The following is a 26,750-nucleotide window of genomic DNA, read 5'->3' as shown; positions in this document are numbered from 1 at the left end:
ATCCAGAGCCTTGGAAATTTGGCCCCATTTCACACGTCTATTCATTTTCTCTATTTAATGGCATGCTACTTGAACATCTCACCTTCTGTTACACATTAAAGTCTTCAAATTCGTCATTTAAAACTTGACAAATAGAGTTAAATAAAATTGCCAAATTGCTAACATCTATACTTTTATCTAAGATAAATGTTTAGCTGAATCTACTAGTTATTTAAGGCTCTTTTTGAGAACATTAAAATGCATCATTAGAAATTCTTCCATATACTTAAAAATCAGCTTGCCTGCCTTTTTTGTTTGCTTGTTTCCAAACGGATCCAGTTCTATGTATGACAAAAAATTTCACCCTATCTTCTCATTTTCTAAGCATAATAGCTTGCTAAGCCATTTGAAACTCTTTGAAGGGAACTTAAAACCATTTTTAAAAATATCCTTGTTGGTTGGTGCTTTTTCTGGCTATTGCTTCTAGAGTCATCTCTTTTTAGTTTCAAAATTTGCATGGTTGCCTTTTTGACTTGGCTTCAAGTCAGTCTTAATCATGCAAGTATTGCTAGAGGTTGGCCTCAGGTTTAGGCGTATTTGCATCTTTACCATAACAAGAGTCCATATTTTAAGTAGTACCTAAGTACTACCTACTCTTTTGGGTTTACTGTTGCTGCTTATCACTTCTTAGTTATGGTTAGAGTGCTATCATCTTCGTAAAGTTCATGATCAACACCTTCCAGGACAGGTCTGAGTAGGCAACGATTTCTGAGTGTTTACAGTTTCATTATCGTTCGTATTTTCACTGGCTTCAGACTTACACTAAAACTGCCCTGCTCTTAACCTCCACACCGAGTTCCTAACTGAAAACATGACTTTCGTTATGAAACACACATCAAGACAGTGAACGCCGGCGCTCTGAAAGCCGGACCGAGCGCTCACCGCAGTTAGTAAACAAACTCGTGCGCAGGCGCAGTGGCGGCTGGATGTTCAAGTGGTTGGTCGGTAGCCAATGGGATGTTTTCGTAGAGTGAAAAGTGGAGAAATAAAACAAAACACTGCGTCCTAAGGTGATAAACTAGTTGGCTTTTTGTGCTTTTACGCATTCCTGGCTTTATGTCTATGAAGAACCTGTGCGGCCTCCGGGGCCTCGCAGAGAAGTCCTTAGAAATCCTTGGTCCCAGAGACCTGCCGCTAGAGTCGGCTAGTTATTCGAACCTCATTTGTTCTCGCCATCGACTCTTGATCTTTTTTTTATTATTATTTTTGACTGCAGTACTAATCCATCTGGGCTCCATTAAAAAAAAAAAAAAAAAAAGGCCTCACAACGCCGCAAGAAAACATTTCTACTCTCCGGCTTCCCTAAACAACGCGAGATCTGCCTGCGCGAAAAGCGGTCCCCCCTCCCCTCCCCAAGTGTACGTTTGCGCCTGCGTGGAACTAATCATTTTAGCGCGAAAAATTTTCAAAACGTCCTGCCTGGTTATAGCCAACCAAATTTGGCGCTTGAGAAAGGTCGGTCGCGCTGATCCGATGGATTCAAGCACAAAATACTGCATTCTTCGAGATTTTTGCGGTCACAACTCCACATACCTGCATGGTCGTCCCTTCTCTCGGTTCTTACATATCGGCCGTGAATTCTGTGTGAGAGGAGGGTTACAGCGAATCAAGCAGTGAAGGAGTGGGCGTGGCAGAGCCGATCAAGGTTTTAAAATAAGGGTGATGACTTTTATGTATTTGGAAAGCTAATTGGAAGCTACATAAAGGAATAAATATGACGGGCTAATATTTAAAAAAAAATTTTAATAGAGACCACGACAATGAATTAAGGTAATGCAGTCGGAAGGAGATGGGGGAAATAAGGTAAATTAAGGCAATAACTAGACAGCACACTTGATACTAGAAAGACAGAACTGTTGGCAGTGGAGGAAGTTTCCTTAAAACAGTGTGAACATATATGCACGTTTGTAAACAGAGAGGCAGAAATGCCACACATTTAGTCCATGATGTGTAAGTTGAAAATTGGGAAGTCCACAAGTGAGTGGAACAAGGAGGATTCTAGAAGACATAGTCCTGAGCAAGGGCTGAGGTTGGGATTAGGAAAAACAGTTAAGGTAACAGCAATCAAGAATTTGGGAACTGTCTTGAGAGTGACTGATCTGACTTCTTTCTCTCTCAGGCTACATGGGACACCTGCACAAGCATTGGATTTTGTCCTGCAACATCTTAAAGGTACCACCCAACACCTGACATTTTCTCTGTCAGTGAAGCCCCTGGTCCCTACCACTTCCCACCAACCCTATACCTCAGCCAGAAAGAAATGTGGATTTTATGCAATGAAAAGGTGGAATTTAGCTACCAAGTTACTTAGGTGTACTACTGGCACATTACAAAAGTACATACTTCTAGCCTCCCAGTTCACTAGGTATTAGAATCCATCTTCATATTGGTCGCCATCTTATGGAGCTTAGTCAGTATATTTTGATTCTTTGTGTACTGCCTGGAGTACGAGGCAGAGGATGCTGATGGAGTACGCAGTTTTACTAGACCAGAAAAGGAATGGCTTGTAGGTTAGCAATACATCTTCATCTATAAGAAAAACTAAGTACAGAAAGCTGCAGGATTTAAGCTAGCAGGTGCAGAATAGAAGTACTTCAGGAAAGACCTAGACATAGTTATCCCCTATCAAATTCTTCCTGGAGCACTTCACTTCATTTTGGCAGCCCACAGTATAGCCTAGTAGCCGGGCTTGTATGGGTGGAGTTCATGGGAGAATGTTGCAGGAAAAAATCCTTGGATGCAATAGGATACAATAGGATAGGATTTATGGGTTGAAACTTTGGTGTCTTGTTTTAGGGGGTGGGATTCATCCAGCTGTAAGAGGCATGGTCTCTCAGTATGGTGTCACAGAAAGAGTGTAGAATTGGAAATCAGATCTGAGATTTAGCTCTTGGGTCTGCCAGTTACTCTGTGTGACCTCTCTGAGCCTCATTTTCCCTATTTATACAATAAGGATAACAGTACCTATCTCATAGGATGGATTGCAAAGATGAAATGGGTACTGTTGAAAAGAGTGCATGAGTTCCTAGCACAGGACTTGGTTTATAGTATATGATCAACAAATGAGAATCTCTTCCCTGAGCCTCCCACCGCATTTATGCATGCCATCTACCCATCAGATTGGATGCTCTAGCATAGGTCCATCTGAATTTAGAAGGCCTTAAGGCAGCTTATCTACCTTGCCTGCATGTTAGAATCACCTGGAGAGCTTTAAAAAAAATCCTAATGCCAAGGCTTCACCCTAGACCAATTAAATCAAAATCTCTAGGAGTGGAGCCCCAACATCAATATTTCTTAAACTTCATTTTGCTACCAAGGTTGAGAACCACTGTTTGAAGAGTTCCCTCTAGAAGAAGAAGAAAAAAGAAATTAGCCCTGTGGTTTAAGACCACCTGATTTGGATAGCTACGTATTTGGAAAAGTTCTGGAAGAAAAAAGGCTAGAGCTTGAGATGGGCAGATGAGTAGGGCAGAGTGAGCTACCTTCAGGAGAGAGGCAATAATAAGAATGTGGTAATAAGCATCCTGATAGGGAAAAGGTTTGTAAGGAGGTTATTAATGCAGGTCCCAGGAATATTACAGGATTTGTAGTAGAAAAGGAGGAATTAGAGCCTGCTAAGCTGGTCCTTTGATCTAGCACAGGCAACAGAGAGGATGGTGTCGTTATTGCCTTACCACATGGTGCACTTTGGGCCATCAGCAAGGGCTAATGGCAGTAGTGGGGTGGGGTGCAATTTGACAACCTGCTCTGATTGGTTGGGGAGGGGCATGAAGGCATCACTGAAGTGTATGCATGTGGATGTCCTTGTCCAGGGAAAAGGTGCCCACGGGAAAGCATGTACAGCAGGCCACTGATAACGAAGCCTCTTCCCATAGCCTATGAGGATTGATGTGGCTGCTCTGACTACCCAAGTGGTTATGTTGGTACTGACCGATGAGAAATTTGAAGTTCAAGCCTGTTTTTGTAGCCTTGCAGTGAGTAGAGAGTTACTTTGAAATACGAGGGATGGCATGTCTGGGTCAGGAATTTGAGCTTGTATGAGACAAGGTACTTTCTAATAGGACAACTCTGGTTTCAAGGAATATAAGTTACTCATAAGTTGAAACGACCTACTACTACTTGAGTCATTGGATGTCAAGACCCAAATGTAGCAATAATGGCCAGGAATATCTTTTGTCACATAAGGTAACCTGTCTTTAATTGGGTCGCTTTTCTTGAGAAGCATATTAGTTTGTCTGGCAAGAGAATTGGTGAAATGGCTAAACATTGTCTCGTAACCTCGTAACTAGAGGTTATGAAGTGGGTAAATAGAAGATTATGCAGAAAGGAGGGGAGTGGAATAGAAAGATAGGAGACTCTGGGTGAGGAGAGAAGCAGGTTGAAAGTTAGAAATAGAAAAATTCCAATTGGTGACACTGTCGTTAAGCTATTATAAATGTTAAAACAGGAGTGCTGCCTGAGACCTACAACAAGAGATACCAAAGACAGACCACTCTGTAGGACTTTCGCAAAATGGAAGAGGGTGAGAACTGATTAGACTACTTTTAAACTCTTACCCCAATCAAGGGCATAAAAGAGAAAGGTAAAGACAGGGAGAGGGGTTGTGAAGAGGATATTTGAATGAAATTATTGAAGTGCTGTTAGACAAACAGGGAAAGAGAGAAGTAGCCACATTCTTTCCCTAAATTAAGTTTCCCTATTTACAGCAGGCACAAACTGGGTGGAGGGAAAAGAACCTTAACTTTAAGTCTGGTGACAGAGTTTGACTGTTATACAAGACTGAATATTTTAATTGGTAACTTCTTTTAACTAAAAGCGACCAGAAAAAGGAATGGGATTGCCCAAATTTTCATTCAGGATTGGGAGAAGAACAAACACTTACAGTCTGTTTTCACAGGGACAGTGGAAAATAAAAGTTAAGTTGCTTTAGGTTGGTCCTAAAAGTCATGCTTGTTCAATGTGCTGAAACATTATTGTTGAGCACCTACTTTGTTTTGTAGGTAGAGCCTGTGAATTGGATGACAGTCCTCCCTGCAGGAATCTATGAACCCAGTGTAATATGACATATGCAATAACAGAAGTAGTATGTGTGAAAATTAAAGAAGTACTATAGTAAAACCGATGTGAGTAACTTGTTTTAGAGGGGTTGGGGGTAAGAGGGACAGAACCGCAGAGAAGATGAAACCCAGCATGTTTTGGGAGTGGACAAGGCAGAGGAAACTGTCAGGTCTAAGCTGGAGGCATGAAACAGCGTGGTGTGTGTGCGGAGAAGTACAGTCAGTGTGAAGGGCGTGCGTGTTCAGATGGTTGATTAAAATGGAAGTGAAATGGAGACCACAGGTATTGTGTACGTGCAAGTAGGGCTGTTGGCAGTCTCACCAATGGAGAGTTAATGGAATTTTAAAAACATTCACACACACACACACACACACACACACATTTCCTCCATCAATCATTTTGTTCCCTCTCCTCTCCCTTTTCTTTTATAAAATTTGCCAATTTGTTAGAGTGCTCAGAAGGTAGTACGTGAACTCTTCTCCAACTCAGTGCCCACAGCTGATTGGATCCGGTTCTAACAGACTCTGTCTGCCTCCTAAATATTTAGATCGGAACATTGAGAGACTGGGTCATATTTTTCCCCCAGCTTTACTGAAGTATGATTGACAAATAAAAGTTGTATATATTTAAGGTATACAATGTGATGTTGATATATGTATACATTGTGAAATGATTACCACAGTCAAGCTAATTAACACATCCACATCACATAGTTACTATTTGTGTGTGGTGAGAACACTTGAAGTCTGCTCTCTTAGCAAATTCAGTATGTAATACATTGTTATTAACTATAGTCACCATGTTGTACATTAGGTCTCCAGAACTTACTCATCTTATAACTGAAAGTTTGTACTCTTTGACCAGTGTCTCCCCATTTCCCCCACCCCCCAGCCCCTGGTAGTTACCATGCTACTTGCTGTTACTATAAATTTGACAGTTTTTAGATTCTACATATAAGTGAGATCACATAGTATTTGTCTTTCTGTGTCTAGTTTATTTCACTTAGTACAATGTCCTCCAGGTTCATCATGGCAGGATTTCCTTCTTTTTAAAGGCTGACTACTAGTCCACTGTGTGTATGAGCATGTGTGTATCACATTTTCTTTATCCATTTATCTGTCAAAAGCATTTAGATTGTTTCCATACTTGGCTACTGTGAATGATGCCACAATGAACATGGGAATGCAGACATCTCTTCGAGATAGTGATTTTATTGCCTTTAGCTGTAGACCCAGAAATGAGATTTAGCTGGATCATTTAGAATTTCTCCGTGAGTCTTATATAGAAAAATTAGAATTAATCTGGCTCTTCTCCTAAAATAAAAAAAGTAAATACATATTAAGCTCTGGATGTTGAGCCAGGAAGGAGCTTCAATTTCTTGAAATTATATTCTGTCTCCCCTGTGCTATCTTGTTTCTTGAGTTTGCATTTCTGCACATTGCAAGTCAGCATTTCCTCCCCCAGTATAAATTTTCATACTAGCCATAGTTAGGATTCTGAGTTAGAAATAATTAGTTATATGTCAGCCTTATGAGACAAATACACTCATATAGCTAGTTTAAATTCCTGATTTGGGGTCGTCCAAATGCCATCCAAGGAATTGACCTTAATAATTAAATCTATTTAAGAATTTAGCAACTCACATTTCAAAATATTTATCTTTTCTCCTGTAAAAATCTCAAACTGTTCCTAGTGTCACCATCAGGTGCGGTTCTAAAGCATCTCCCAGTTAAGGCTGTAGGACTTAGATGAAGAACTTCACAAAAGTCAGAAGCCCCAAACTAAGGAGAAATACGTTTCTCATGTCCTCCCCAGCACTCTATCACGGCACTGCACAGGCCTATGAAGCTAGCATTTTCACTCAATTTCACCTAAATAGACTTTAAGGAAAGAAGCAGTGGAGGATGGCGGGAGTTACCATCACAGTGTCCATACAAATCCCTAGAACCCTTTCAAGATTTAGGGTCAGTAACAATTCAGTAAGGAAAGGACCCATTAGGTAAATTTGGCTCTGAAAATGTTAATTGAAAGTCCTCCTCAGCAATTCAGCCCTTTTCCTTCTGCCTTTCTGTAGTCAGCTGGGTCCCATGGTGACCGGTTCTGAAAGAAATCATCCCCTTCAGCAGTTACCTAGCACCATGGCAACCAGGACGTCAGCAAAGCAGGACAGATCCTGCACAAAACAGCTCCTACCAGGCTCCCTCCCTGCCTCTCTAATTCAACCCTGCCTGAGGCCCAGTGATGGGGCTAAAGACAAGCAGACAAGACACACTCAAGAAATCCCATATGTTTCTGTGGTGTTTCTGTGAGCATAGATATATGGGCATACAGTGAATCATGCTGTGAAAATTCCCCGAAAACAACATATTTTAAAGGATGAGGATGGATGGTGGGATGGGGACAGGGAGGTAGGCATGGATGGCCTTTAGGTTTGACGATGTATAAAAATTACATTTGCATTCATAAGGTAACAGTAAATTGATGGGAAGTCGGAGCACTAAACAAGACCTTAGGGAAGTATTTTAAAAATATTGTTATCTACCTGAGAGGAAAATGGACAACAACATGGCTTCAGGGAACACTGAAGGGGGTGTAATGCTGTCCGTGGTGCTGAATACTCCTTTGTCCCAGATGTGCCAGGGGGCTCCGGAGGCTGGTTAAGGAACACAGTGCCATGTTAAGGTACTGATGATAAGAAAGAAAGGGGCTGGGGAGAAAGCATCGTTTCCCCTTCTACTAAGCAACTCTGAATGCCCACAATGAAACGTTCAGATGAAAAATAAAACAAAAAATAAAGTGGAAAAGCCTGGAGGTTTGGATGGTTGAATTTTCCCCTTTTCATATGGAGATTTTTGGTCAGAGCCAATGAGGTTGGAGATTTCTGCTGCTTTGCTCCTGAAAGGAAGAGTGGGGGAAGGGAGAGAAAAGATGGCCAGATTCTCCCCTTGAGCCACATGATCCATTTCCCATGTGACACATTCCAGAGCCTTGGAAAGGGGAAGGGAGGGGCACCAAGTGAGTGGGGCTGGGGGCGGGAAGATGGTTTAACAGTCAAACCTGCAAAGCGTCATCTTGTCTCCCTACCAGGAAGCGGGCTGTGAGCCAAGGGAAAAGCAGAAGACAGATATGAATGCGTTCCCAAGCTTTCCTCGTGGTTTATGTCATTCTCCAAACTCCCAAGCAAGGGCTATTCCTGACCAAGAAGACCCAAGGAGACCGTCTCTAAAATCAAGTCCGGATGGAGGTATGTGCTAGAGATCCCGCGGTATTGTGGCTGAAATTTGGCTCAGAGTACAAAATACCTTATTTTTTTCCAGGCAATTGGGAGATTTTGTCTTGGTTTATTTGCTGGTTGGGGCTTTATATTTGTTACAGGTCCGAAAAGATGCCTTGGTAGTTCCGTAAAATGAATAATTCACCAGAGTGCCTGTTGAAGACAGATTAGATGGAAATTCTGTATTGATAATTAATAAAACAAAGCACTCATTGATGATCAGGATTATTTTTCTTTGAATCCTGGAAAGAGGAAAAAAAAATATTAACTGAAACCAATTAGATTTCACTGTCACTGCAATAAAATCCTGTTTCATCTCTTTTCAGCTGCTTCTTTCGTGCCCATGTTCCCAGAGGTTATTGGCAGTGGTTTAGGGAGCCTGAGTGGGCAGGCGTGCTGTTTCTTTGTGCTGTGCAATCGTCTACCTTCTGATGTTCCTGATGCCGGAGTGCTTGTGATTGTTTCCAGCTCTTAGTTTAGGACAGTAGACGGCCACTGAATTCCAAATCATATAGAATAGCTACCAAGAAGGACCCCAGGAAGTTCTCAAAGGAATCTTCCAAAGTTATAGGCTAAAATAATCTGCCATGCACTCAAATCTCGGTATCTTTGACCATTTCTGCCCAGCACAAAGAGGGAAGCTAGCAAATTTAAATTTTATTTCATCTTTATTTAACAAATACTTATAAAGTTCTTGCGACGTGTAAGGCCTCAGTCTAAGCACAAATAATTTGTCATTTAATCCTTATAATAACACTGTGAAGGAGGTATTATTAGTACTCACATTTTGGAGATGAAGAAACTAAGGCACAGAGAGCTTCCGGGAACTAACTCTCCCAAGGTCACACGCAAGCAAATAGTAGATTTGGACCCAAAACCCTTGACCCCAGAGTTCATGACCTTAATCACTGAACTATGCTGCTTCTCTACTGTTATTTCACATGTCAGCAGTTGATTTGGCTACAAATTTTGTTCAGCTGATGCTACTAGAAGATTGAATCTGATTTCACAGATCCCCAGTGAAATCTGTCTTTAATCTTGAATTATCCCAATAGCCACATTCTGTACCCCCAAAGAACCCAGTAAGTAATTGCCTATTCTCTTCCCCTTGTGCTGTATAGATATCTGGTAGTAAAACACTGTGTTACTATGGTGACCAAATGATGTCTAAAGGAAAAAAAGAAATCTAGAATTACATCATGGCTGATTTTTTTTTTTTTTTTATCGAAACAGGAAACATTCTTCTATTCTTCGAACCTAGTAATAAGACCAGCCTAGGCATGTTATCTTTAAAAGCACTTACCTGGTTTTCAAAATAGATTAAACTTCTAAAATTATTAACATAAACTATGATATCAAACTAATGAGGTTTATTGCTTTAAAATAATGTTATCATACTTTAAAATAAGGGAATAGATTTCTCTCTTGACAAATTATTTTAGGTTTTTAAGGGGAAATGAGGAAGTTTTTTTTTTTTTTAATTTTTGGGAATTTCTGAGATACAAGGATTTTCTTCCTTCGGTCTGTATCGTTTCCCTTTTGGCCATTGACAATAAAAGATGACTGATCTCATTCTTACATGCTGTGGGAAAACCAAGAGAATTTATTAGCTCAGAGAGACAAAGAGGAAGAAAAGGGATAGGAATCTAAAATTTGTGAAATTCTTCCCTAAATGAGGTGTTTCCCTTCAGAGTTTCACTGAAGAAGACTGTGAAGAGTCGGTCGATAATTGAACTTCAATACTGAACTTCAGTCCTTTGGCTTAAACCTTTGATCCCGGCTGAAATCTACATTTCCCTTGGACAAGTAACACTTTTACACTATTACTGTACAGTCATCTGAAGGGAGCCTCTTGTATCCCTCCATCTTTGGATTTTTAGCATGTTAGCACCAGGCCTGGTTTATGGTAAGCTCTCAATATGTATTTGCAAATGAAGAATGGGAAGACACAGCCTGACAGCAGTCCGCTGGAGCCAGTTTGGGGGCCCATGCCGATTTTGTTTTGCATGTGTTTATAGGGAGTCTAGTGAGGAGTAAATGTACAGTAGGAGAAAACTCGGCAGCAGTCAAAATTATGCCTGAAATTTATGTATGCCACTCAGAGTGACCCTTGGAGCAGGGGCACACTAGAATTCGAAACGTATCCATACATTCATTTCCTGGGGATTATCAATGGCCCTGACTTTTTATTTATATTTAGAATGCAGTTCTGATATTTTAATGTATATCTACGGTAGATGGAGACATCCCAAACGGTCTCATTTTGCTCTCATGTTTTTTGCCTGGCACCATCACCCAACATTGAGAAAGTTCACTCGGGTTGACAGTTAATGTCTTGAGAAGGTCAGTTCCTGCCCCAGGCAGTCCTAGTAAACTCTGGCTCCTGGTCCCCAGAACATTGCACCAAGAACTCACAGGACTGCAAAACTCCTGCCTAGAGAACGCTGGGATCTTCAGTGTCAGAGTGGGTTGGAGCCAGACTGCCTTTCCCAAACCCTGGCAATCAGGGCCTGAGTGCAAAAGATGATCTCAGAGCATCTTGACAGGTTGCTTAGGATTTGAATTTGAGACAGCAGGCTAATTAAGCTTAAAGTATTTTAAGCCTAATTATCACCTCCCCTGATAATATACACAAATACAACCTTTTCTATTATTTTTCAATCTAATTAAGTAAGGAGCAGAAGGGTGGGGTTTGTGGGTAAGGTGTGAGTCCCTGAATCCTATTCGCTCCTCCTCCAGTGGTACCTGCTGAGTGAGTTGTGTCAAAGAAACAGCCCTGCTGGAAGCACATACAGCCTGGCAAGCGCTGCACGCCCACCGCACTCGGGGGCCTTCTCAGATGAGCAGGTATGTGAGTGCACACTAGAGGCTTTGATCTGAAAGCCTTAGGTGGGCTTCCTACTCATCCCTCTCAGATCTAAAAGGGGGCAATCTACTTAACCAGCTGAACTGGAGAAGTTAGAAGAGAGAAAAATGGAGAGGCTTCCCCCTTGAGGAGAGGCTTTGCCAAGTATGCTTCCAGTTTGGAAGTCAGGAATGAAAGAGGATATGAGAAGGGACACAGTGAGCACAAGGGAAGGATATGAGAAAAGCAGCCTGGGTCCTGCCTCTCGGTCACAGTAATTTACCCGCTGCTGGTAAACCCTGCTCAATGAGTCAGGCCCTGCCAGCAGAATTATTCAATCCTTCCCTATGGTATCTAAACAGGGAGGGAGAAGAACTAGAGGAGGACCAGAGTGTGGAAGCAATTTCTCCTCTATGAACCAAGGCAAAAATGGAATGAGATGGGAGGTGGCCTCTCCAAGAGGATAGTTTAAAAAGCAAACGGGGAGTTACCATCATGAATATATTTCCCTGTTTGTAGAGTGATTTTCCCTTGGCTAAACTTTTACAGCAGTCATCTTCCGGAGCCTTTCTTTCAGTATGCTTTCCTAGGCACTGATGTCTGTCATGTCTAATCCTGATGGAAATTCTATGATGTGCATTATTAGCCTCAATTTCTGTCTGACCAGGAAACTGAAGTTCAGAGAGCTTAACTAATCTGGCCGAAGTCACACAAATACAGCCAGGATCTGAATCCAGGTCTTTCTAATTCTGTGCTCTTTCCACTATATCACAAGTAAAATTCTTTCCTCTACATTCTTTACAAATATATGTTTTTGGATATTAGATTAATACATATACAGAAAATTTGGAAAATACAGAGAAGTATAAAAGTGTAATGAAAATAAAAATCAGTCATGATCTCACCACCTAGAAACAACCATTGTTAAAATTTTGGTGTATTTCTGCTCACTGTTTTTCAACACATATAATGATAACAAAAGTAAACGTTTGTTGAGCACATGCTTTGTTCCAGACATTGTTCTTAGCTAGCTCCTTTCTTGTATAATTTTATTCTCACAACAGATCAGTAAGGTGGGTACTTTTATTATCCTAATTTTCCTGGTGAAGACACTCAGTAAGCACAGAGATGGTAAGTAACTTGCAGAGGCTACATAGGTAATAAGTGATGTGAAACCTGCCTGAGCTTTAGAGCGGGGTTTCTCGAAGGCACTGTTGGCATTTGGGTAATTCTTTGTTGGGGGTGCTTTCCTCTTTCTTATAGAATGTGTAGCAGCATCCCTGGCCACTTCCCAGTTGTGACAAACAAGAATGTTTCCAGACATTGCCCAATGGCCCCTGGGAGGCAAAATTACCTCTGAACCACTGCTCTAGAGCCCATGCTCTCAACCACTACTCAGTACGTCCTCTTCATATTTAAAATGTGCATAGAGTTATTTTCTTCCACATCTAAAGAAGGAAATACACCTTTAAATTTAGGTATAAGCTATGAAACCTTCCTGGAATGTCAGTGGCTTTGTCAATCATAGGGAGATTAGTTACTTCCAGAAAAATGCTCATTAGTAGACTTTCATAACAGGTTTATAGAATCACACCGTGGGGAGGAGAATCATGTTTCTCTTATTATTTTTTTCCTGGCTCTCTGGGCCAGGCACCGTTTAGCCTTGAAGAATTCAAATTTCAGGTGTACAGGATCTATATCTATCGATCCATCCATCCATCCATCCATCTATTCTCTATCTATCTATCTATCTATCTATCTATCTATCTATCTATCTGGTGCTTATCAACCCAAGTGTCAAAATAGATTGCTGTGTCCTAAACAAAAGATGCCTGTCGCAAATAATGCTTGCTGATAAAATACCAGAATTTGCCAGTGATTTATTTTTTAATTTAATTATAATAAATTTAAGGATATCTACATAATTATTTTCTTTTCATCATGACTTTTTAGGTTGAATATTGTGTTGGAGTTATAGGTCGAGCTTCTAGAGTTGCATATAATTCTGGATATATCTGAGTGTGTCCCACGCATGAACATATTTGTCATGTCTACCTCTGAAGAAGCAAGGTTGAAAATTACTTGTGTAGGTCATTTGGGTCAACCATTGCTAATGTGCATTAAAATAAGAAGCACTGAGAAATGATAGCAATAGCATTTTAACCTATAAAATGTCTAAAAATATTTGACACTAAAATATATATTAACCATATGAAACATGCAAATATACAATCAACCATATTTTCAGTGATACATATAGTTGCATAATTTGTCTATGAAAAATATACATTAATGCAAATTCCAATCTGACTTTTGCTCCATGAGCTTGAAGTTTTTGGAAAACCCAGATTGAGGACAGTGGTGCAGATCAAAATTTACCCAGAATGTTGATGTGAATTTGATGGGAGACAAATGTAAATGCTTCTGAAAAATAAGAGTTCTTAGTAGCTCCCTGTTCAGCTTATACTTGGTTCTGAACAAATCTTTCACCTTCTTTTCAAATAGCTGTAAATCACATTTCTTGTACAGCTCTTCACTTTGAGTGCACTGAGTATGGTCTTTGCTTCCTCACCTCTGTCCTATTTAAGTCACACTACTGGAGAAATTGATACTGAAATTACAGCTTGGAAATGAAACTGAACATTTACTTCTAAAACAACTGTTTGCCTTTACTTTAACTCAGTGAGCACACAGCGGGTCTTCAAAAAATGTTTGTTATAATGAATGAAATTGAGTTTGCTGAGGTTCAAATTCCTTCGCCAAATTGCTTTCAGAATTCAGAAGACCCCCTACTGGGAAGAGAGGTGAGGAGACCTGGTAGAAGACAATCAGGGGTTCTAATAAGTATTTCTCCCCTCTGAGAAGTTAGGTATTAGAATGGAGAGCAAACACAGGTGGCAAGTCTTTTTGCAAGGGGTCTTCGGTAGAAGATTGTTGGCCCATCTAGGACAATTGAGGATGGCTCAGCTGGCCCCTCGGTAAAGTTCATCTCTCCTTTGGAGACCAATCCTACTGCTCTTGGATGTCAGAATCTCACGGTGCTGCCCCAGCAGCTCTCTCAGGATGAGCTCTGCTGGGTGAAAGGGTGGGTTATAAGTTCAATGGATGCATGTTGCTTATCGCCTTGTCTACATATCAGTTCTCGTTCATTTCTAAAATGACGTTAAAAATCATCCAGACCAACTCATTCATATTGTAGACATGGAAACAGAGATTCGGTGAGATTGATTTACTAACGGTCCTTACACTGATATAAAAGTAAGACCTAGGTCTTTTGACTTGCTGTCCAGTGAATCAGAACCCAGGTTTCTTAGCTCCCAGTCCCATGTTTAAGGTGAAGTAGAAAGCACTGTACACTCTTCAAGCATTTCAGGGTTTCTAATATTCTAGATGCTGGTGGATAGTGGAAAGTGACAGAATGACTGGTATAAATTTTAGTCTTTACCCTCAGGTATATACGAAATGCTGTATTGAATTAGTTTCTATTGCTGCTCTACCAAATGAACAAAAATTTAGTGGCTTAAGTTCATAGCCATTTCTATGTCACAGTTATGCAGGTCTGAAGTGCTAGGCTTGTTTCTCTGCTTAGTCTCACAGGCTGAAATCAAGGGGTTGGCAGGACTGCGTTCCTTTGTGGGGGTTCCAGGGATGACTCCCATGCCACGCTCATTTTCACGGTGGGCAGAATCGAGCGCCTGGTGGTTGTAGGACTAAGGGCACGTTCCTTTGGTGGTTGTCAGTTGGGGGCCACCCATCACTCCTAGAGGCCTCTCCCTGGCTCTCGCACGTGGGCCCCTGCATCTCAGAGCCAGCAACAGCCTGTCAATTCCTTCTCATGCTTGGAATCTACCTCTGACTTCTGCCGCATCTCTCTGCCACCAACCAGAAAAGGCTCTCTGTTCTTCAGGGCTCATTCGTTTGGGCCCACCTGAATAATTCAGGATAATTTTCTCATTGTAAGTTCCGTAACCTTAATTATATATACAGTGTCCCTTTTGCTATAGAATGTAACATATTCACAGGTTACAGGGATTAGGGCGTTAGCTTTCGGGAGGGGCCTTTCTGCCTACTACATACATTGTTTCCTTTAATTAATAGCAACACTCCATATAGTCAGTAATATTGTAATAATTATGTTATGGGCTATTTTGTAAAGTTAGAGGAGACTGTTTTGAAAACCCCTCTCTGTTCAAAAAATCAGGCTCCCCTTGAAAGCATAACCAATATCCAAACAAAAAGAAAATGCGCCCAGTCTGATCTCAGGAAACTGATCCCTGTAGGGAGACAGGTCAAAAGGCACAGAGCTTGAAATATTATGAAGGAATATTATATAAAAGAGGAGGAAAGGGAAAAGGGCAACATAGGAAATTCCAGGCTTATAAGACTGTGACACTAGTGGTCTCAAATGGTGGAGGGGAAACTCTGTTTTCACTGGAAGTACGAGTTTCTTTTGCAGTTATTCAAAATTATCTAATAGAAATAATTTAAGCAGAGTGGATTCTATAAGCTTTTGAGAAAGACATATTCAATCCAGTTATATTACATACGTTGGTTTAGGGTGTAGAAAAAAGTTTAATCTGGCTAACATATTAACTAAAAAATCATCCCCAACTTGGAGAAAGGTTGTGTTTATTTATTTGGACCTCAGTCATTTTCCCCTTAAAAGCATTGCGAATAGGGTTTCCAGGCGGGAATTCCCACCCGTTCTCAGGAATTTTTTTTCACTTTCCCATTCCCGAATCCCGAGAAAAGTTGGTTGGGAAATCGGGAAAATCGGCTCCTTGAATCCAGTAATAACCACAATGGGAAATAAATGTACTACTCACAATGTATCGCTTAGACATTTTTCCTGTTTATCGCTAGGGTTTCCCGGTGGGAATTCCCGCCCATTCTCGGGAATTTTTTTCACTTTTCCTTTCCCGAATCCCGAGAAAAGTTGGTTTGAAAATCGGGAAAATTGGCTCCTTGAACCCAGATGGTTGGTAATATAGGCCAAAACTTTGTGGAAATGATTCATCGTGGAGAACAGAAAACAGTTTATATCTCGTGATTCGGGAACGGGAAAGCGAAAAAAATTCCTGAGACTGGGCAGGAATTCCTACCTGGCAACCCTAATTGCGAATGATGATTGTAGACCAAGGCCCCTTCACAAAAGCCATTCACCCTTAACAAAGCCAAATTATGTGACTAATGTTAGTATTATCGCTGTAGTATTCTGTTGTGTGATATGGTTACTAATATTTGCTTGTCATATGGCTTTAAAGACTTTTATGGGCTGACGGTAGTAAGAGGGCTAATTTTTGAAGTACTTGCTTATGTACCAGACACTGAACTAAGGTGTTTTATAAAACTATACAAGGATAATAACACTTATTGAGTATTTTCCTCGTACCAGGCAGGTTGACTTGCATTAACTCATTTAACTCCTGTGCATATATTATCTCATTTAATCCTCATGCTAATCAAATGAGATAGGAACTAATTATCTAGTTGATAAGACAACTAGAGCTCCAGAGGATTAGATAAGTTGTCCTGGGGCACAGAATTAGTGAGTGAGTGATGGAGGTGGATTCATACTTCAGCTGTTTGACTCCCAAGCCTGCATACATAACCACTTTGCAATATTCCTATATTGTGAGATGAAAAACAGATATGTTCTGGGTGTAGGTTTGTCAGATTTCGTGAATAAAAATACAGGCCACCAATAATATGGGATATTGCATGGAACATACTTATGCTAAAAATAATTTGTTATTTGAAATTCACATTTAACTGGGTATCCTGTATTCCATCTGGTAACCCTATTTGGGTGGCACATTATGGTTTTCCTGTTCCCCAACCACAGTCATGCTGGTGAATGACCACCTGGGCCTTATCCAGTTCTATAAAGCACTTAGCTCAATGTCCACACCAGAGCCATAGCTCAGGGACAGAAAGGAATATAGCCATTCAGGAAGCTTCCAAAGAGCCTATGTGGCCTCTTTAGCCATTTGTAAATTCAGGGATGTAAGTTCAGGTTTCGGGATAGGTTACCCTCCCACTACTAGAAGTGGTGAGCTAGTAAATGTTTAACAACTTGCCTCTTCAGGGAGAAAAACCTGATTTGTGGTGCTTGTCAATTTCTATAGTGTGAATATTCTTCTCATGGCAGATTCATGAGACCAACATGGTGTCATTGAACTTGGAGTTGGGAAGAAATGTGCACAGCTGGCTCTGAGGTGCCCATGCAAGCCAGTCCCAGCCCACAACTGCTTCAGGCATTTCTCATTTTCCCATATAGGCAACTCAAGTCTCCGTAACAGTGAAAGGTTTAAGAGAAAATATCTACCACTATGGTATTTTCTGAATTAAAACTACTAAAAATTTAAAAAGGCAGTTTCCTACGTGGGGTAATACCGTTGAGCGAAATTTTATCTCACTTTAATTTAGACTGAAGTCTAGAGTTCTGCTTTCATTCTGCATTTAAAAGGCAACAGTTACTCATCCTTCAGAATGAATTTCCAAAACTCTGATATTCTTTATTCTGAAAAAAATAGGTATTTCTAGACCAGCATGTCTACTGCACTTTTGATGCTAAGCTTCCATGCAGTATATGGTGAGAGAGACTTGCCCCCACCCCAAATGTTCACTATGTCACATATTTCTGAGCTAGCATATTCAACAGATGTATTTGTAGGTAGTTAAGAGGCTGTGGGGAGTAGCTTTATATTTATATATTATGTATTTGACTGAGGAGTCAAGAAAGACCTATCTGTTTATAACCAGCGTGACCCTCTGAATTCAGATCCAGCCCTTGTGGCCTCCCCGGGCATGAAGCACCAGGGTGGGGAAGAGTATGAGCTTTGGAATGAGGCAATCCTGGGTGACCATTTTCCAACTGTATGACCTTGGCAAAGAACTTCAGTTTTTTTCATTTATGAAACAGGGCGAATAATGTTATCTACCTTTAAGGGCTACACATATAAAGTGTCTGACACATAGTAAGCACAGAATAAGTAGCAACTCTTGGTAGTATTGATATTATAACTATTGTCATCCTTGTAATTAATCTTGCTGCTCATTAGTAAATAACCCTGTGTGTCTCTTCAGGTCCAGCAGATACTTCCCGTTCTACAGAAAACACTTTTCCCCCACAACCAAATCACGTAAAAATTCAATATTATAAAGATTCTAGTTTGACATTACATTTTTGAACAAATTTCAGAAATAAAAATGGTCTTTCTACATTTTAAGAATGTCTGTAAATACTTATAATTTCAGGAGGGAAAGAAAAATAAAAAATAATTCCTTAGGATTTTTTGAATCTGGAAGAAACCTAACCAGCATAACTTACCCAGGAATAGCGCAGGGCAGAACTGTGATGTGAATAAAGTTTGTCACCTCTGCTCCTCTAGTCCTCGTTGTGGTCGTCTCACTAGTTTCCAGTCTTCCATTCAACCATTCATCAAAGTATGCTTTTAAAAAATCATAAAGGTATGACTCTCATGCAAATATAGAATGACCATATGTCAAAGGTTTATTAACTTATTACTGAAGGAACCAATGAAACAATAAGACTTGTTCCCAGAGCATTTGAAGAAATGAGTTTTTATAGGGGTTTTTGTTTTTTTAAAAGAATGTCAGCATAAGATTGCTAGGTAGACACCACACCGATTAATAATGTCCTCCAGGGCAGTAAGTCCATAACCTGTAGGATTATTTTTCTCCTAGACAGAAATCTGCGTTTTAACACATAACTTCACAATGTCTGGATTCTAGTCATATAGTGAATAAATAGCAAAATCAAGCACAGATACAGTCTTCCAGAGAAGTAATCCTTGGAGAAGCCCATCTAACAATGTCCTAGCATGATTTTAAAAAGATTTGCTATACTCTTACTTGTTTTCAAGCACTGGATCATTTTTATTAACATATCTATCCATTTATATATGCAATAAACCTTTATTAGTATCTATATGCCCCAGGGATGTAGAGATCTTGAGGACAGTTTCTGTCCTCAAGGAACTTAAAACCTAATGGGAGAGACAAATGTTCAAAATAAAAATTACAATACAAACTGATAGGTATATTCCCTTCCCAGGCTTTCTAGGATCCCACCATTACAGGGGTCCACCTAATCCTAGTTGTCTACCATTTGCCCCCCGTACATGCTAAAACACGTCTCAGAGCCCAGTGCACGAATGAGTCCTTTCTTAGAGACTATATAGAGCTATGTTTTAATAAGGGCCTTCGGTACCGCACCCAGTGGAGTGTGTCACATGGAGTCTCGGAACTGGTTGGGAGGAGACAGGCTGAGCAGGACAGAGGTGACGAGGTCTTTCCTGTCTCTCTCAACATTACTGCGTATGGATGATTTGGACATAATTAGTATTTACGCAGCCCTCGTATTTCACAAACACTCCCTGGAAGATGTATTTATTTCCTTCCTAAATTAGTGGAGCAGGGGAGACCTTTCTAAAATTTGACTTGGGACCCTAGAATTTAGTTATCATACGGCAGACTATTTTTTCTGGGAGCGAGGTGCGGGAGCCTGTCTGAGGACACCTAAGCTACCTTCACTCTGCCGTAAATAAGAGTTCTGTTTCATGTAGCAGTTGACCTGGGTGACTTCAGTTCACCGACCCTGTTCTTCTCATGCTTTCCCCTATCTCCATGGTCACCAGTGTTGCAGCTCCCTGTGAATACACAATGATTTTCTCTCTCTGCGTTTAATTCTCCTTGCAGAGCCACCTAGAGTAGGAATCATGTATTTCAGTTCTCTGTCCTTGTGGATTCAACTCAGTAAATATTTAATAAGCAGTTATTAATGTAAAGAACTTCAATGGAAGCTGTAGAGCATGGAAAAAGAATAACACGCTCCTCCCAGGAGCCCATAGCTTAGTGGAGGAAGAAAGAAACATGGAAGTAATTCTGAAGCACTGGTTCTTTATCCTGGCTGCACATTAGGATCACCGGGGGAACTTTGAAACATCCCGATACCCAGGCTGCACTCCAGACCAATTAAATTAGAGTCCCTGGGGTAGGACCCAGGCGTCAGTATTTTTTATAAAGCTCCCTGGGAGAGTCCAGTGTGTTGCCAAGCTAGAGAATCATTGTTCTAAAGCCAAAGAAACAGAAAATGCTGCAGTAAAGGACTAACAAAGTGTTGTATGAACAAGGATACCACAACCATTCTGGATATGCTAATATTCGTATCCACTGTCTGACCGCATTTCAGCCCATGAATGCAGAAAATATAGCTTCTCATTGTAACCATGGGAAAAATTTAGGTCAGTTTGATTGTAGGGCATTTAGAAACTATATACTCCAGGAGGTACGGTCTGCAGGAAACTATGTCTCTAAGGGGAAAAGGTCCCAAAAAAGCTCAACCCAGAAAGATGACCTCCAAATTCATTCCATATGCTCTCTCCCCCTTGGATTTTTTTTTTTTTTTTTTTTTTTACGCCTTGGTCTTCCTGAAGAAGTCCTATCACCCTCCAAATCCGCAGTTCTAACCTCACCTCCTTTTCTTCCTCCAATCCTACGCACGACTGGGTCCCTATTTTTCTCTGGCACTTAGCTGCTCGTCTCTTTTTAGCAGTTAATTATAATTATTCCGGAATTTAATTATAATACGGCAGTTTATTTATACATTTACCCTTTTAAGGGCCTTACTTATCTTTGTTTCCTTAGTACCCAGAACAGTTTCTTGGTTTACTGACTGAATAAACAGAGCTGCAGCAATTTTAGGCAGAGTCAGAAAGTCATGCCATCATCAGGGGAGACCTAGACTCCGGAACTCCCCGGGTTTCCTTGGCCCATTTCTGAGCATTGAGACCCTCTGCTTCCAAATGGTCGGCTGGAGAAATCAGCAGACACACTCACTGGGGTAAAGGAGCTGGAGGCAGTGATGAAAGGAGGCTTCGCAGCACGTGAGCTGGAGGCGAGAGTTTGCGTTTCACCTGCAGTTTTGCTAGGAGAGGAAGAGAGAAACAGAAGAAAGTTTGCAGGTTTTAGTGTATATATTGACTAAAGAAAAGTGCCTGTGCCACTGACGCCTTGTTGTATTTTGGCCACAGCCATCCCCAAAAAGTTTAGAACAGCTCTTTCTGTCTGGGAGAATTGCTCCTCTGTTTTATTTTTAAACTTGACATCTTTTTAAAAATTGGGCTTCTTTTGGCATTTTGTAAGTTTTTCACATATGAAGGTGAAAACATTTCAGTTCTATAAGCATGAGGATCATGCATTCCAGATTATTTTCTAGGACAGTGCTAATTTTAGAGCTGACGTTCTGTTTTCAGACTCTGTATCCTGATTGTTTTAATATGGAAAGTATGGCTGCTCTTCCTACGATTGACTAGCAACTGGCTAGCCATGCTTAAAGCTCTTTTAATAGATGTCTCATTGTCTTACATTTCTCTTAGCAACATTAAGTAGGGCTGCCTCACGGATGCAAATCCTGACGGAAGCATGGAACTGGCATTTAGTATGTTCCCCTGCGCTCCACACTTTTGTTGAACGTGGTGTCTTGATGAGGACAATATATATTAACGACACTCCGGTCCCTACCACAAATCAGTGCAAACGTCTTTCAAGGAAAACTGGATGGTTAAGTTTTCTCTCATTAAGAACTGTTCTTTCATCCCACCTCTAAAACTTCAGAGACATTTCTTTGTGCGGTGTACTCACAGGAACCCACCAAGAAAGACACAGGTCCTGCTACAGCCTGTTGCTGCCACAGGCCAGATGGAATTGCTCTGGTTATTACGGATTCAATTGCTATGCTTTCTCCTTCCGTTTAATAGAGTCAGAGCAAATTAAACTTTAATGATCCTCCTGTGACCAAAGTCACCTCGATTTTAATTGAGTGGCCCGCAATTATACAATCTTTTTACCTATTCAAAAGTGTAACTTTTTTCCTCACTGAATAAGTACAAGATAAATACTAAACGTTATATTATTCTATATCTAAGAACCATAAGCTCTTACAAAGTTGCTGAGTAATATTTGGTTGGGTTTTTTTTTGTTTGTTTTTAAGGAGGATGCAGTTCACAGTGGCCCACGTGGGGCTCGAACCGGCAACCTTGGTTTTATTAGCACCACGTTCTAACCAACTGAGCTAACCGACCACCCCCTATATTTGGTTGTTTTTAATCACCTGAATGCCATAAAGTTTCTAGTAGTCTGGTTATATTCTTTAGACGACATCTTGTATGTCCTTCAGTCACTATGTCATTTTATGAAACAATAACTAAGAATAGCATCAAAATATGTCATTGACAGGTAGCAAGCTATTAGTTCCTGAACCACATCATCTTTTGGAAAAAGCAGGCTATTTTCAGAGGTCATTAAATTAGGAGCTACTTCTGGCTCGTGTAGAAGTGTTATGGTTGCTCCATCTGCCTCCATAATGCTTGTGTAATGGAAATTCTGCAATAAGTAAGGACTGGGTCCTTCCCAGTAGCCAGCCAGTCTGTATTCACAGATTTCTGTTAGCTATTTCCATAGCTGACATCTGAGTATTTCCATCTGCCTGAGTTTTCCTCTCTTGCAGCCTCATTACTTTAATGTTACGACATTCAGGAACTTCTAACTTACTTGCCCAGAATTCCAATAGCTCTTCAGATGGGGGTAACACCCTTACCGTGACTCAGGTTTGAGCTCCCTAGCCCTCTGTGATCCCCAATAAGGATATGTTTAGGAGTGGGGCTTGGCATGAGTTCTCCCACATTTGATTAAGGGGAAAGAGAGGGGGTGAGGCCAGAGGGAGCCTGAGCTGGGATCTGCTAAAAACAGCTCCTGAAGTGAAAGAGAAGTGGGGCCAGAGTTTTTTCTGGATAGTAGTCAGGGTTTCCAGCCAGTGCACAAGTCCTACTCATTGAGAAATGACAGCCAGTCTCAGTGTCAAATAAGATTGTTAGCCTTAGAATTCAATCGGTAGAACACCATTTTAACAGGAGGCTTCATTCTTTTTTTCTTATGTAGAACTAAGAGAAAAAAAATGAATATGGTTTTTGCTCACAGAATGGATAACCGCAAGCCACGTTTGGTTATTCCGACACTTCTGGTGCCTCTCCAAAACCACAGCTGCACTGAAACAGCTACGCCTCTGCCAAACCATGACCTGATGGATTTATATGAGGAGCACAGTTGGATGAGCAACAGAACAGACCTGCAATATGGACTGAAACCCGGGGAAGTGGCCACAGCCAGCATTTTCTTTGGGACCCTGTGGTTGTTTTCTATCGTTGGCAATTCCTTGGTCTGTTTGGTCATCCACCGGAGCAGGAGGACTCAGTCCACCACCAACTACTTTGTGGTCTCCATGGCCTGTGCCGATCTTCTCGTCAGCTTTGCCAGCACGCCTTTCGTCCTGCTGCAGTTCACCACCGGAAGGTGGACACTTGGTGGTGCGATGTGCAAGGTGGTTCGGTATTTCCAGTATCTCACCCCAGGCGTCCAGATCTATGTGCTCCTCTCCATCTGCATAGACCGGTTCTATACCATTGTCTACCCTCTGAGCTTCAAGGTGTCCAGAGAAAAAGCCAAGAAAATGATTGCAGCGTCGTGGGTCTTTGATGCAGCCTTTGTGACCCCCGTGTTCTTTTTCTACGGCTCCGGCTGGGACAACCACTGTAACTATTTCCTCCCCTCCTCCTGGGAAGGAACTGCCTATACTGTCATCCACTTCTTGGTGGGCTTTGTGATTCCATCTGTCCTCATAATCTTATTTTACCAGAAGGTCATAAAGTATATTTGGAGAATAGGCACTGATGGCCGAACTGTGAGGAGAACAATGAACATTGTCCCAAGGACAAAAGTGAAAACTATCAAGATGTTCCTCATTTTAAACCTATTGTTTTTGCTCTCCTGGCTGCCTTTTCATGTGGCTCAGCTGTGGCACCCCCAGGAACGAGACTATAAGAAAAGTTCCCTTGTGTTCACAGCAATCACATGGATATCCTTTAGTTCTTCAGCCTCTAAACCTACTCTGTATTCAATTTATAATGCCAATTTTAGGAGAGGAATGAAAGAGACTTTTTGCATGTCCTCGATGAAATGTTACCGAAGCAATGCCTATACTATCACAACCAGTTCAAGGATGGCCAAAAAAAACTATGTTGGCATTTCAGAAATCCCTCCCCTGGCCAAAACTATAACCAAAGACTCAATCTATGATTCATTTGATAGAGAAGCCAAGGAAAAAAAGCTTGCTTGGCCCATTAACTCAAATCCACCAAATACTTTTGTCTAATTTCTCAGAATTCTTTCAATTATTGTTATGCGCCAGAGATTAAAAAAGCTTTAACTATAAAAAACGTAAGCTATTTATATATTTTTTCAATCAACTTTCTGAGGGGAATGTTTTCTTTTGTAAAATGCATTCACTTATTGATGATAGTTTTGTGGTTTTTATTTTCCTTTTTGTTTTAAGGGAAGCATTCATCTTGAGCTCCTTTTACTATGTTATTTACATGCACAGAAAAAAAAAAAGAAAATGCTTTCCTACTTTTTAATTACCATTAGGTTCAAAAAGCATAAACCATACACACAGTCTTTGATTCATGATTCAACATAGTTTACTTGTTTCCTTTTTCTCCTCCCTACTGAAATGTTGTAACTGTGGGCTTCTGTTCCGAATGAAATCCCCTCTGTCACACATTTCAGAGACTTGTGCTGCTTCTACTAAGCAACATTTAGGAATCGTTAATATTGTATATGTTTTTACATTACCTTCTAAGTAGTCACTGCCCAGATCTGCTATAGAAAGCACTCCATATACAGTATTGGAATATACTGGACCTTGCTGGGCAGTCTTCTGGGATTGAATTTTAATCAGGATTCTTAGGGAAAGAAAGCTTACAGAGTTAACCTAATCTCTCTGTCTCTCTCTCTCTGTCTCTGTCTCTGTCTCTCTCTCTCTCTCTCTCTCTCTCCCTCCCTCTCTCCCTCCCTCTTGTTTTCATTTTCCCTTAACTTAAGCGGCTGAGGATGCCTTGGAAAATTTAAAGTCAGTGGGATGTTTTTCTCACATCGGTGTCCAATCTAGGCTATGTTTAGACATTTACTTTCCTTCTTTAAGTTAAATTCAAGCAAATGAGCAGGTGCCCTTGCTAGGCAAGCCTAGAAAATGCCAAAGGGAAAAATGACAGATGGCATTCGCATGTACTCTGCCCTTTGGCTGCCTGGCCCTAACCATATACACTGGGACAGCCAGGGGACCTTCTTTCTCCTCAAGACTCAGACACGAGGCCATTCCTCCAGCCAGCGCTTCCTCCCCCTCATCTCTCTCCAAGATATATCATCATGCCAGCTCAAACTCTTCTTTGCCTGTGATAACTCGGAATTTTCTTTCTCTAGTTGCCAGGTCTCCATTATTTCAAATCTAGGACTAGCACATTTTTAAAATGTTCTTCCACGTATTTAAACAGTAAAGGACTTACAAACGAGACAAGCATGCATTTTCACACCTTAGTTAACAAGAGCTGCAAATAATAATTCCAGTGGTTCAGCACTTTTACCTGCATTATCTCATTTTATCCTCTCAAGAATTCTGTGATGTGCTTATTATCATGTTTTATAGATGAAACTGGAACTCAACGTTCTGTGACTTGCCAAGTTGGGGTATGTCAGCTGGTATTCACACGCAGCTCTTCTAACTGCAAGTCTGTTGCTCTTTCTTTGACATTACAGACGTCTCTCTAAAGAACACACAAGTGGCCAAACCCATCCAGGCCTCGATGAGCTTCCTGGCTGCTGCTCTGGTGGAAGTCTAATGTTTAGAGGACCTGACCATTCTTAAAAGGAGAGTCTAGATGAAATTTACTGAGCTGGCCCTCACCTTTTCCTTGGCTGTGGATAGGTTGTTGGATTAGTGGTGCTGAATGTCTGAGATACGGAAAGAAGCCTGTACATTCCCACCTCACAGACACAGGGATATGAAACAAAACTGGGGTTGATATTTGGGGTAAGCAACAATGATAAAACATTTCATCTGCAAAACATCTATAGAGCTGACGTTTTTAATTGGAGGTGTTTCAACACATTCAAAAGATAAAAGTAATCGCTCATGTTTTTCTTCCTTTTCTTTCTCCTCATATTCCTAACTCATCTCATCAGTAAACGGTACTCTAAAAATGACAAAGTGTGCCCGATGTTTGTGTCACTTGGCCCTTGAATTTTATGGTTCAGGCTTGTTAAAAAAAATAGAAATAATTTAGTTTTTGCCCTTTTAAGTGGAATATTATTTTTTTAAGTTAGATTGTAAAAAGTTAAATTTAATTCATTTCAAATTTATTTTTATGTTTAATTTAGTTCTCAGTTTAAACTAAAAGAGATTACTGCGTGATTACTAAGCTCCATTCTGTCTTTAATGTTCTAAGAGCTGACGCCAGTAAGTGGAAATTCAGTGAGACCATCTTATAAACTCTTGTTATAGAAGGTACTAGCTTTTTAAAAATACCCCACATAATGACAAATTAAGAGGGTGTGGAGAAAGAGCCAGGAGTGCAGTTTCCAGCTCTCAGCCTCACGTGGAAAGGTGCTAGCTCAGGT

The 26,750-nt window shown here is 40.7% G+C and overlaps 1 protein-coding gene and 1 long non-coding RNA gene across 11 annotated transcripts; one reads left to right on the top strand and one right to left on the bottom strand.

Annotated features, from left to right (window-relative positions):
- The first annotated feature begins 1,465 nt into the window (after positions 1-1,465).
- GPR19 (G protein-coupled receptor 19) lies at positions 1,466-26,714 on the top strand. 10 transcript variants are annotated; one of them, XR_004424201.1, is made up of 7 exons: positions 1,466-1,809; positions 2,159-2,211; positions 8,185-8,341; positions 10,063-10,277; positions 11,111-11,218; positions 23,181-24,515; positions 25,890-26,714. XR_004424201.1 is itself a non-coding variant. In XM_033118473.1 (6 exons), exons 5-6 carry the CDS (start codon positions 11,211-11,213, stop codon positions 24,448-24,450), a joined length of 1,239 nt encoding a protein of 412 aa, XP_032974364.1. In that variant the 5' UTR covers positions 1,466-1,809; positions 2,159-2,211; positions 8,185-8,341; positions 10,063-10,277; positions 11,111-11,210; the 3' UTR covers positions 24,451-25,017. The 10 variants fall into 10 exon arrangements, 9 of the variants coding, with proteins under 9 accessions (XP_032974364.1, XP_032974359.1, XP_032974358.1 ...); XM_033118473.1 differs by lacking the exon at positions 25,890-26,714 and having other exon boundaries at positions 23,220-25,017; XM_033118468.1 differs by lacking the exon at positions 25,890-26,714 and having other exon boundaries at positions 1,466-1,684; positions 23,181-25,016.
- Positions 8,357-22,175, bottom strand: LOC117029295 (uncharacterized). Its single transcript, XR_004424202.1, has 3 exons — positions 21,081-22,175; positions 18,550-18,670; positions 8,357-8,613 (listed from the first exon to the last, which is right to left on the bottom strand). It is a non-coding gene; the product is annotated as an uncharacterized LOC117029295 (long non-coding RNA).
- Positions 26,715-26,750: the final 36 nt, after the last annotated feature.

The sequence above is a fragment of the Rhinolophus ferrumequinum genome, chromosome 10 (assembly GCF_004115265.2).
Source record: "Rhinolophus ferrumequinum isolate MPI-CBG mRhiFer1 chromosome 10, mRhiFer1_v1.p, whole genome shotgun sequence".
Taxonomy (NCBI): Eukaryota; Metazoa; Chordata; class Mammalia; order Chiroptera; family Rhinolophidae; genus Rhinolophus; species Rhinolophus ferrumequinum.
The sequence above is the reverse complement of the archived record's forward strand: the minus strand, read 5'-3'. Positions and strand labels throughout refer to the sequence as shown.